Source organism: Cetorhinus maximus, chromosome 10, assembly GCF_964194155.1.
Source record: "Cetorhinus maximus chromosome 10, sCetMax3.hap1.1, whole genome shotgun sequence".
In the NCBI taxonomy this organism is placed as follows: Eukaryota; Metazoa; Chordata; class Chondrichthyes; order Lamniformes; family Cetorhinidae; genus Cetorhinus; species Cetorhinus maximus.
Window position 1 is genome coordinate 1,286,323 of NC_135888.1, and position 12,719 is coordinate 1,299,041.

At 43.8% G+C, this 12,719-nt stretch overlaps 1 protein-coding gene across 9 annotated transcripts in view; it reads right to left on the reverse strand.

The window, feature by feature from the left end:
- LOC144685385 (uncharacterized) overlaps nucleotides 1-12,719 on the reverse strand; it is an 81,539-nt gene that overhangs the window by 46,904 nt on the left and 21,916 nt on the right. For 7 of the 9 annotated variants that reach the window (XR_013577715.1, XM_078549792.1, XM_078549790.1 and 4 more), the window contains 2 exons: nucleotides 5,160-5,231; nucleotides 396-503 (listed from right to left, as the gene is read on the reverse strand). Coding sequence is in view for 8 of the 9 variants with exons in the window: in XM_078549792.1 (XP_078405918.1) it covers nucleotides 396-503; nucleotides 5,160-5,231 (180 nt within the window). In the remaining variant the exon portion in view is untranslated. The remainder of the gene's footprint in view (nucleotides 1-395; nucleotides 504-5,159; nucleotides 5,232-12,719) is intronic. The other 2 variants (XM_078549788.1, XM_078549793.1) reach the window with 2 other exon arrangements.

Genomic DNA, 12,719 nt, shown 5'->3' on the forward strand with positions numbered 1-12,719 from the left:
GACTTTCAATTCTCCCAGAATCAGTCCAAAGTGATTCTTAACTCCTGCAAGTTTACTTCTGTTCCACTCCCCTCAGGTTTGCTGTCAGGCAGACTTCAAAACAGATCACATGACCCCCTTCAGTTTACCCTAAATTTCAAGACAGTCCCAAAACATCATAATCTTAAAACTAAACTTCAATTGTAACAAAGGGTATTTACACTGCAAATTTACCTTGTACACACTGAAATTATCTCTTGCCAACACTAAACCTTCAATGTCAACCAGAATTAAGACCTGACTTAAAAGTAAACTCTGGAAAGTCATTAGAAGTATAGGCACGGATCTGTTCCAAAGATAGCATGCGGAAATGTTTGCCAGTACTAACTGGACTGTTTACCAGCTTCTCACTGTACCTGACCACAGGGCTGGACCTGATTCTTTCATCGGTATCTTTTGCTTAACTGCAGTACATGGCTGGGCCTGTTGGTCTCCATTCAGATTCTCTGCAAACAGAAAACCAACTGCAAGTGATATAGTTTCTAAATATCCTATACCCAGAGCAATAAGCACCTTCTGAATACATGCACCTCCTAGTTGGGTTCTTCAGGGGCTTGGCAGACTAGTCATGAAAAAATAATCAATTTTTACTAACCTATACTTTCCTCTGGCGAGAACAAAAACGACAACCAAAAGAAAGTGGTCCATAAACCAAGCATGGGGTTTGTATTTGTGCTTGTGATGCCACCTTTTCAACAGGCCAAAACCTTGGTGCAGGGGCAGGGGTGGGAGAAAACAGGCTGAGGATGACTGACAACAACAAACTTGATGGGGTGTTTTTGACCTCTATGCTACAACTGGAACATTCACTAACACTAAGCTGCTGAAATAATGTTTTTTTTAAATCCTGCGCTACAGAATAACTTGTACCAACCCTAAAGAATTTGTTCATTCAACTTGAAGCGTTGAAGGCTGTATGTTATAAATATTTCAGGGACAAATGCTGCAAGCAACATTGTTCCACAATTAATGGCACCATCTTGGCCAGCAGGTTCCTTTTCCCTTTGAAAGGTGCACTTTAATTTGAACTGTAATTACTGGAATAAATCATTCGAACAAAAAAGACTACATTAAACTTGCATTAGTTACGGCCAACTCTTTTCCCTTAATGAAGTGTAAAATCTCCTTCAATTTAGGAAGCCTCCCAGCTCTTTAAAAGACTTAATTTTAAGTTGCTTGCAACTGGCACAGGCACAAATTATTTTTTAAAAATTACTTGCTAAGGATAGATTCAACTCTTTAAGATTATTTACTAAGACATAAACTATCATAAATTAATGTAGAAATTGACTTGATACTATTTAAACAAATCATTAATTTATTCATGAATTCTTAAATTTACAAATTTGTTCATTGAAAAATCTTTCACAGTTAGTTGTACCCCTCTGTCAGACAGCCTTTTATTTGCTTTCATCACACCCAAAGTGCATTTCCTCCATATTTTACAGAGCAACTGCATATTTTCTGCACTCTCTAGCCCCAGTTTTCCTTCTCCTCCCACTTTTTGCAGCAGGATGGAGCCAGCTATTGACTGGATATTTACCACCAAAACAATACAGATAACTGAATAATCCAGGGTGCTGAAGCCAATTGTACTTCTACAATTATTAAACCTCATCAGGTTCTGCTTCCTGGGAGTCTATTTTCAGTTAGCATTGTGTGCGGGGTGGGGGGTAGGGGGCATTAATTGCTTTAATATGAGCCTTCTGCCTTTCCATCAGAGCTGCCAGCCAATCCAATTGGCCAACGGGTCTGTAATCCCAGCAGCGCCAGATTTGAGGGTGCCAGACTCACGGGTAAGCTCACTGAACAGCGGTGGGTGGGGGGCGTACGGGTGGGGGGAGGTCTGGCTGGCAGGCTCCAGAGAGGTAGGTAGGTGAGGGGATTGGGGGGCTGGGTTTGAGAGGACTGGTTAAAGGGGGATATGACCTTGGGGTGGTGGAGGGGGGTAACGAGCTTCCTTTGGGCATAGGGAATCCCCAAAGGAAGTCCCCTCCCCTCCTTGTCCAACACCAGCCCACGCAGTAAAAGTTGCCGGGCTACTCGCTTGGCCGGGCCTTCCCTTGCTGTGGGTAAAATGGTGGCAGGGGCAGGATGAGGCACTTGAGTGGCCATTAATTGGTCACTTAAGGCTTCAATAGGCCCAAGGACAAGCTGGTCACCCAACACCACGACTGCCCTCTAAGATGGAAGACAGTCAGGGGTGGGGCTGGAAGACAGTGGGCAAGTCACACATGGCATTTTATGAGCTGCCCACCTTCAAACATAATTTTGGGTGGGGGGTAAAATCCAGCCCATGGTGTAGCACTCTGCATGAAATAAAAATACACAGCGTTTACCTTTATCACCGAATCAGCTCAAATTGTATCAAATTATTATTCCCAGATGAGTGAATCCCTTTTTAACTCTTACACCAACTTGATATGGAATCTAATACAAGATTGACACCAATTTGGTTCCAAATATATCCCTCAATTACCACAGAACACCAACCTGAGCCTGATGACATAAACTCACTTCTCCTGATTGTGTTGCATCTTTCTGTGATTAGGCTCCGTGGATGTTGGCTACCTTCCGTACCTTGCTGTGGTGGCCACTGGTCATTGTCTAAGCTTGGACTATGGGTGCCAATATCTTTCAACCTTGGGAAACATCATGATCAAACCCAATCCTGTGTCACTACTCAACATTCACACATCTACCTTCCAACAAAGAACCACTGGTTAGTGACTCTCAAATCCAGAGAAGCTGCATCCAACTGCACTCCTTTACTATCTTGGCTGAGATCAGTTAATACAGCCCAAATCAAGGGTTGAAAAGTAGACATTCATGGTCTGTGTGCCTCAGTGTGGCTCAATTTAACACCTGGTGGTTCATTTCTCCATTAAACCATCAGGGTCTACTTTTTAAGATCAGTTAGTTTTGTGGGCCAGTTTAAAAAATGATCTGAAATGAATATTGCAGATCATCAAGTAAAACAATTTTTTATATTCCTCCATAGCCAGCCGCTTACATCAAGGTTAACCCGGCAACTTTTTAACCAAAATGAAGACGCATTTTTTAAAGTCTTTCCAGCCAGATATTCCAGTTAGGATATCATTCTGAACAAACATATTCATACTGCTGTTGCCTTTTCATATTCTCATGGCCAGCCAGCACATGCTAAGGGATAGCATTTAAGAGCACAGGAGTCAGGCTTTGGGTTAGTAAAGCAGAACTGAATTTCCTGCTTGGTGTGTAAATTCTTTGTGATAATCTAAAACAAAAAGCTTTGACTAAAAGCAGAGCACCCTATGAGCATAACACACAGAAGCATACTAACATTGTAACAGGAACTCATTCACCAGGCAAATGCTTGGGTAACATAATTTTCCATACAAACTCAAGACATATAACAGCAATGTTGATTTGCATGTGAACAGAATGTTGGCAAGTCCATTGTTGGCACCTCTGACAATGCGTCTGCAATAACTGGAGGCCGTTTTGCAAGTGCAGATCAAGACTGACTGGATCCTCTTGTTCTGGAGTGTTTTTTTTAGTTTTACATAATAAATTCTCTAAACATATTGAAAATTATTTAATTAAGTAATTAACTCTAACACTGAGGGGGAGGGCAACAAGTGCTGGTCTAGCTAGGGGCACCCATATCCTGTGCAAGAATAAGGCTTAGATTGATTTCACGGCAATAATCCCAGAAATCACGTGGAAATATGCCAGTATTTTCATTTTGTTATAATTGGACAGCTTCCTACTAACTTCACAGTAGCAAGATTTACACTTGAGACTTCCCTCTATCTGTCTTGGGAAACATTTTCTATCCTCATAGACAGTAGAGGATGGATAATTGTAAAGTTCTTAAACATGTTAACGAAACTGTACAGGATCACAACTGTAGTATCTCTCAGCCTAATTTTCAGTGAAGTTTATACTGAGCCAAGGGTTATTTAGTTGTCATCGCAGGAATATTTGTCTAATGTTAGCACATTCTGATGTCAGGAATATTAAAAAGGGGACAGGTCAGCAGGGGTTAAAAAAAAAACAGAACAAAGAATACTCAAATATACGGCACAAAGTAAAATAGTACATGGGCAATTTTTACACAGGTCTATACCAAATTTTTTTTTTCTTTAACTTAAAGCCTTGGGCCCAGGTTTTGCAGGGTGTGTTCAGGATGAATTGTCAAGGTTCGCTATCACTGCCCCCCTTGAAACTGACCAACCTCAGAATATCAGGCGTGCATAGATTAGCAAAGAAATCCTAAAATTGCAGTCTGTCACTCGGTGCACATGCTGCAGTGGACCCCTGGACCCTGCGTAGAAATTAGTGAGAACTTCAACTTTCCATAACTGTTTTTTAACGGTGATGTGATTTAATAAAATTTGAACAACTGAACTGGCCCTGAAAAGAGTTTTACAATCGTGCATTAAGTGATTAATTTGTAGATTTTAAACTACATTTTTTATAACGTGTTTCGGAATGTTTTAAGCTCTACCTTCACCCAATGTATATGTCTCAATCTGTAATTTGCTCTTTTTTAAAAAAAGTGATTTTTATTTTATGCTGTTAGTTTCCTGTTTGTGAAAATCCTTTAACCTGACTGGCTGCTTGTACAGCCTGATGACATCATTCCAGTTTCATGCTGGGAATCCCCATGCCTACATTCAGTTGTAGTGCCACTGAGGTGACATTCTAGTCAGCTAGATCGCTTGATCCCAGCAGTAGACTGTGGGAATTCCAGAGGCCATCCCTTTAAGAACGATTACAGCTAGGGTCGTGGTGAGAAGTTGACCCAATTTTTTACTAGATATGTATTACTGATGGAGATCCAGTCAGATCAAGGTTCCAATTTTATGTCTAAAATTTTTCAAAACACAATGAGTAGGTTGGGTATTAGGTATTCAAGGTCAACACGAGCACCCTTTCTTCATCACTAACCGCAAACTCCGATCCATAGATTTTGGTGACATTTTAATTACTAGAGTTCATTAGAAAGCACTCCATACATTATAACAGTGACTGTTTCGTTGTCTGTAAAGTACGTTGGGATGTCCTGAGGTTGTGAAAAGTACTATGTAAATGCAAGTTTTTTTTTCTTTTCTCAAAATATTTTAGATATTTACCAGAGGTCTGCTGCAAATCATTCTTCTCATTGTGCTGCTGAAATGAGCTGGTTGGTGCAAAGATGTGACATTCTGTAAAATAAATAGTTTTACTTAGTTTCCATTTGAATGAGAATACAGATTGGACTGTGCAGTTCTGATATACATTTTAGCAAAAAGATCTTGTCTTCAGTTGAAGAGATTAACCATCACAGCACCAGTGCCATACTTTGTGCTCGGGTCTTCTTCCTAATTGTTGCATCTTCAAATCAAGAGTAGTCTTTTGCTACAATCTAGATTTTTCATCCTAATGTATATGTGAGTAAATTAATGTACATATACTTTTTTATTTTAAAGTTACTTCCTGGATAAAGATTTACAAATGCTTTGTGTTCGACCCTAGGCTCAGGTATAGTTGGTTTATATGAAACACTTGGCACTCATCCTTTTAGAGGAAATGCTGGACAGAGTACTATGGCAGGTTATCTCAGGGTGGTGAACATGTTTCTCATCTGCACTTGGAGTGCCTCTTTCAAAGCACTCGCCCACTACAGTGCCAGCTCCTTGACAGGCTAAAGTGTTATCCTGTCAGGACTGTGGCCGTGAATGCCATAATTCAAACCCTCTTCACCCATTTTCAGACAGCAGCAGCAAATGCAAAATGCAAGGTTCGTGCTCCATTATTTGACAATATTTCCGGGCCTGCATAAATTTACCTTGCATCAAAGCACATCTCCTTTAAATGGCTGCTGCAACCCCAGCTAAATTTTCTGCATACACCCAATTGGTCTTAACTCCATTCCACAGAAAACCAAGTGTAGTTTTCAGATGATATGGAGCCAGCGGGCAGAAGATAATTGGACCAGAGCATACTTATGATTTGGTCCCTATTTTTAAGTGCACATATTTTTATATTTCCATTATAAATTCGTGTGTCTATATTCATATGTCAACTTTCCCTGATACTGATGCATCTCTGGAATTTAGGTTTATAACACATGCTCCGATTTTAAACTGAGCACAAGATCATGGGACTATGCTGAAACATTACCAAATTCCAGTGCTTGGGGTCAAAGACATAAATCTTTAGGCCAAGTACAGCAAAAATTCAATCTGTTATTGTGAGATGAGAAATTATTTTAATTTTTTTGTTTAAATCTGTATTTTAGACACATTCCATTTACTTGGGGGAGGGGATATTTTGAGCAATTTGATTGGATTATGTAATCATAGTGGTGAGTTTATGTATGTCAAAACCCATATTCAATGTAGACATAGGAATTCCTAATCTGGAAATACTTGACAGGGAATGTAAGCCTTGTAAGTAATGTATGTCTTAGTGTAATATATAGATGGGAACTTTTACACATATGCAGGATGTTCACCTGTAACTACGGAAGAGAGAATTGGGGTTTGTGTATGTAACTGATGCACTGCTACTAAAGCAAAATACTGCAGATATTGGAAATCTGAATTAAAACACAATTTGTTTTTAAGCAGCAGATCGAGCAGTATCTGTGCAGAGAGAAATTGTTCACATTTCAGGTTGATGACTTTCATCAGAATTGGAAGAAGTTAGAGGTGCAACAGTTATTTTTTAAGCAAGTGCAGAGCCAGGAAAAGTGGAAAGAGGAAAAGAACCAAAGGGGAAGATTTGTGATATGGTGGAAGGCAGAAGAGATTAAATGATAAAGGCATGTTGGGACAAGAAACAAATGATGGGTCTATGAGGAGAGGTGTAATTGGGAATAGCAGAATCATCACCAGGAGAGACAGGGGCGCAAAGGTTATTATCAGAAATTGATTAACTCAATATTGCACCTGGAAGGGTGTGAAGCTTTTTCATTTGTTCATGGGATGTAGGCATCCCCAGAAAGGCCAGCATTTATTTCCCGTCACTAATTGCCCTTGAAAAAAGGTGGTGGGTGGTGAGCCACATTCTTAAACCACTACATTCCATGTGGTGAGGGTACTTCGCACAGTGCTGTTAAGAAGGCCATTCTCCAGGTTTTGATCCAGCAACTATGAAGGAACAGAGAGTTATATTTCCAAACCAGGGAACTGTGTGCCTAAACAAAATAAAAACAGAATTACCTGGAAAAACTCAGCAAGTCTGGCAGCATCGGTAGAGAAGAAATCAGTCAACGTTTCGAGCCCTCATGGCCCTTCAGCAGAACTGAAGCATAGTTTCAACAAGGGAGAAATATAAATTGGTTTAAGGTGGGTGGGGGGGGGGGAAGAGACACATTGAGGGTGTGGTGTGAGCAGATAATCAAAAGATGTCAGAGACAAAAGGGTCAAAGAGGTGTTGAAGGTGGTGGTCTTTGTCTGAGAAAAGTGCTAATTAAGAATGCAAGACAGGATATTCAAAGTACAGCTCTAGTGGGGGTGGGGTGGAAAGACTAAAGGTTTTAGTTTTAGATTTAAAAATAATGGAAATAGGTGGGGAAAGAAGAATCTATATAAATTATTGAAAAAAAAGGCGGGTGGGGGGGGGGAAAAGAAACGGGGTGAGGATGGGGGGAGGGGGAGTTTAAGATCTAAAGTTGTTGAATTCAATATTCAGCCCAGAAGGCTGTAAAGTGCCTAGTCGGAAGATGAGGTGCTGTTCCTCCAGTTTGCGTTGGGCTTCACTGGAACAATGCAGCAAGCCAAGGACAGACATGTGGGCAAGAGAACAGGGTGGAGTGTTAAAATGGCAAGCGACAGGGAGGTTTGGGTCTTTCTTGCGGACAGACCGCAGGTGTTCCGCAAAACGGTCGCCCAGTTTGCGTTTGGTCTCTCCAATGTAGAGGAGACCGCATTGGGAGCAACGAATGCAGTAGACTAAGTTAGGGGAAATGCAAGTGAAATGCTGCTTCACTTGAAAGGAGTGTTTGGGCCCTTGGACGGTGAGGAGAGAGGAAGTGAAGGGGCAGGTGTTGCATCTTCTGCGTGGGCATGGGGAGGTGCCATAAGTGGGGGTTGAGGAGTAGGGGGTGATGGAGGAGTGGACCAGGGTGTCCCGGAGGGAACGATCCCTACGGAATGCCGTCAAGGGGGGTGAAGGGAAGATGTGTTTGGTGGTGGCATCATGCTGGAGTTGGCGGAAATGGCGGAGGATGATCCTTTGAATGCGGAGGCTGGTGGGGTGATAAGTGAGGACAAGGGGGACCCTATCATGTTTCTGGGAAGGAGGAGAAGGCGTGAGGGAGGATGCGCGGGATATGGGCCGGACACGGTTGAGGGCCCTGTCAACGACCGTGGATGGAAAACCTCGGTTAAGGAAGAAGGAGGACATGTCAGAGGAGCTGTTTTTGAAGGTAGCGTCATCAGAACAGATGCGACGGAGGCGAAGGAACTGAGAGAATGGGATGGAGTCTTTACAGGAAGCGGGGTGTGAGGAGCTGTAGTCGAGGTAGCTGTGGGAGTCGGTAGGCTTGTAATGGATATTGGTGGACAGTCTATCATCAGAAATTGAGACAGAGAGGTCAAGGAAGGGAAGAGAAGTGTCAGAGATGGACCATGTGAAGATGATGGAGGGGTGGAGATTGGAAGCAAAATTAATAAATTTTTCCAGGTCCCGACGAGAGCATGAAGCAGCACCGAAGTAATCATCGATGTACCGGAGAAAGAGTTGTGGGAGGGGGCCGGAGTAGGACTGGAACAAGGAATGTTCCACATACCCCATAAAGAGACAGGCATAGCTGGGGCCCATGCGGGTACCCATAGCCACACCTTTTATTTGGAGGAAGTGAGAGGAGTTAAAGGAGAAATTGTTCAGTGTGAGAACAAGTTCAGCCAAACGGAGGAGAGTAGTGGTGGATGGGGATTGTTGGGGCCTCTGTTCAAGGAAGAAGCTAAGGGCCCTCAGACCATCCTGGTGGGGGATGGAGGTGTAGAGGGATTGGACATCCATGGTGAAGAGGAAGCGGTTGGGGCCAGGGAACTGGAAATTGTTGATGTGACGTAAGGTGTCAGAGGAATCACGGATGTAGGTGGGAAGGGACTGGATAAGGGGAGAGAGAAGGGAGTCAAGATAACGAGAAATGAGTTCCGTGGGGCAGGAACAGGCTGACACGATCGGTCTGCCAGGACAGTTCTGTTTGTGGATTTTGGGTAGGAGGTAGAAGCGGGCCGTCCGAGGTTGGGCGACTATCAAGTTGGAAGCTGTGGGAGGAAGATCTCCAGAGGACATGAGGTCAGTGACAGTCCTGGAAACAATGGCTTGATGTTCTGTGGTGGGGTCATGGTCCAGGGAGAGGTAGGAGGAAACGTCTGCGAGTTGACGCTCAGCCTCCGCGAGGTCAGCCTGTTCCTGCCCCACGGAACTCATTTCTCGTTATCTTGACTCCCTTCTCTCTCCCCTTGTCCAGTCCCTTCCCACCTACATCCGTGATTCCTCTGACACCTTACGTCACATCAACAATTTCCAGTTCCCTGGCCCCAACCGCTTCCTCTTCACCATGGATGTCCAATCCCTCTACACCTCCATCCCCCACCAGGATGGTCTGAGGGCCCTTAGCTTCTTCCTTGAACAGAGGCCCCAACAATCCCCATCCACCACTACTCTCCTCCGTCTGGCTGAACTTGTTCTCACACTGAACAATTTCTCCTTTAACCCCTCTCACTTCCTCCAAATAAAAGGTGTGGCTATGGGTACCCGCATGGGCCCCAGCTATGCCTGTCTCTTTATGGGGTATGTGGAACATTCCTTGTTCCAGTCCTACTCCGGCCCCCTCCCACAACTCTTTCTCCGGTACATCGATGATTACTTCGGTGCTGCTTCATGCTCTCGTCGGGACCTGGAAAAATTTATTAATTTTGCTTCCAATCTCCACCCCTCCATCATCTTCACATGGTCCATCTCTGACACTTCTCTTCCCTTCCTTGACCTCTCTGTCTCAATTTCTGATGATAGACTGTCCACCAATATCCATTACAAGCCTACCGACTCCCACAGCTACCTCGACTACAGCTCCTCACACCCCGCTTCCTGTAAAGACTCCATCCCATTCTCTCAGTTCCTTCGCCTCCGTCGCATCTGTTCTGATGACGCTACCTTCAAAAACAGCTCCTCTGACATGTCCTCCTTCTTCCTTAACCGAGGTTTTCCATCCACGGTCGTTGACAGGGCCCTCAACCGTGTCCGGCCCATATCCCGCGCATCCTCCCTCACGCCTTCTCCTCCTTCCCAGAAACATGATAGGGTCCCCCTTGTCCTCACTTATCACCCCACCAGCCTCCGCATTCAAAGGATCATCCTCCGCCATTTCCGCCAACTCCAGCATGATGCCACCACCAAACACATCTTCCCTTCACCCCCCTTGACGGCATTCCGTAGGGATCGTTCCCTCCGGGACACCCTGGTCCACTCCTCCATCACCCCCTACTCCTCAACCCCCACTTATGGCACCTCCCCATGCCCACGCAGAAGATGCAACACCTGCCCCTTCACTTCCTCTCTCCTCACCGTCCAAGGGCCCAAACACTCCTTTCAAGTGAAGCAGCATTTCACTTGCATTTCCCCTAACTTAGTCTACTGCATTCGTTGCTCCCAATGCGGTCTCCTCTACATTGGAGAGACCAAACGCAAACTGGGCGACCGTTTTGCGGAACACCTGCGGTCTGTCCGCAAGAAAGACCCAAACCTCCCTGTCGCTTGCCATTTTAACACTCCACCCTGTTCTCTTGCCCACATGTCTGTCCTTGGCTTGCTGCATTGTTCCAGTGAAGCCCAACGCAAACTGGAGGAACAGCACCTCATCTTCCGACTAGGCACTTTACAGCCTTCTGGGCTGAATATTGAATTCAACAACTTTAGATCTTAAACTCCCCCTCCCCCCATCCCCACCCCGTTTCTTTTCCCCCCCCCACCCGCCTTTTTTTTCAATAATTTATATAGATTCTTCTTTCCCCACCTATTTCCATTATTTTTAAATCTAAAACTAAAACCTTTAGTCTTTCCACCCCACCCCCACTAGAGCTGTACTTTGAATATCCTGTCTTGCATTCTTAATTAGCACTTTTCTCAGACAAAGACCACCACCTTCAACACCTCTTTGACCCTTTTGTCTCTGACATCTTTTGATTATCTGCTCACACCACACCCTCAATGTGTCTCTTCCCCCCCCACCCACCTTAAACCAATTTATATTTCTCCCTTGTTGAAACTATGCTTCAGTTCTGCTGAAGGGCCATGAGGGCTCGAAACGTTGACTGATTTCTTCTCTACCGATGCTGCCAGACTTGCTGAGTTTTTCCAGGTAATTCTGTTTTTATTTTGTTTTGGATTTCCAGCATCCGCAGTAGCTTTTAGCTTTTTGTTTTTAACTGTGTGCCTAAGCCTAAAATGCACTGCTACACTTTATTCACTGAAAAGTGACAGTTTCTCAATACATTCAAACAGGTTTACTGTAAACACTTAAACATGCTGATTTAACATACTCTTGTCATTCCTGACATTGTAACAGTCACATACAACTTGCCTCCTACTGATTTACAATATCAGCACTACACTTCACCTTTGAATTACGTGTCTGCTCAACACTGAGTCTAAAATCTTTCCTTGCACCATTTATATTCATACAGTCTATACTGGTGTACATACTGTACATTAGTGGTGGGCAACCTGCAGCCCACATGCTGCATGCCACCCATCAGCATTCTGAGTGCAAACCGTGAAACATTTTGTTGACCATTGTCCACACACAGGGTTGCCAGATTCCGCTGATTTCCATTCACGTAGCTTTTTCCTACCGGTATTACTAAGGTGATACGCACGCAAAGCAAGGTCACATGAAGTGAGGTGCACGCCAATTGCACACAACATTGACTGTGACAGCCGTGTGCTCCTTCTGTGCCCATGCTGCTACAGTTCAATTGGCACGCCCCACAAATACTAGGTATGCAAGCGCAGTTAGGAAAAGTAATTTAATTTGCCCCTAATTATAGAATGGATCGCTTTGTGTTGAAGTGGCATGATAATAAGCAGAATCAAGTGCAAAATCAATAAGTAGAGGAAGAAGCAGCAGCCTAAATATTTCTTTTGTTTTTACCATTTGAAGTTGATGACAGTTCTATTAATATCTGAATGATTAAACATTTTCTGTAACTCTTTATGAAAAATTCAGCATGTATTAAATATATTTAATCTTATTCATGGGGTCATGGTTAGTGCACATGCCCGATTTCAATCTTGCAGCCCACTGAGATGGAGGAGGGCCACTCATGCAGCCAACTCACGAGCCTGGGTTGCCCATTACTGCTGCATGTGCTTCAACAGCTTACATCTAGGGGTAAAAGTTGTACCTTACGTTACACAAACATTTCCAGTTCCTTTGTGACAGACAATATTTACTAAATTGTCACTTCTTTTTACACTATGGCCGGGATTTTCTGGCCCAGTCGTGGGCGGGACACGCTGAGGGGAAGGAAGCCCATTGACTTACGGTGGGACCGGAAAATCGCAGCGGCTGGCGGGTGCAGAAAATCCCGCCCCATTTGTGCATACAACCAAATATAATTGATACAAGAAAGTTTATAAGGATTAGTATAGACTGAGCAGTGCACAGTACTCTCTGTGCAGCCCGGGCCTGGAGA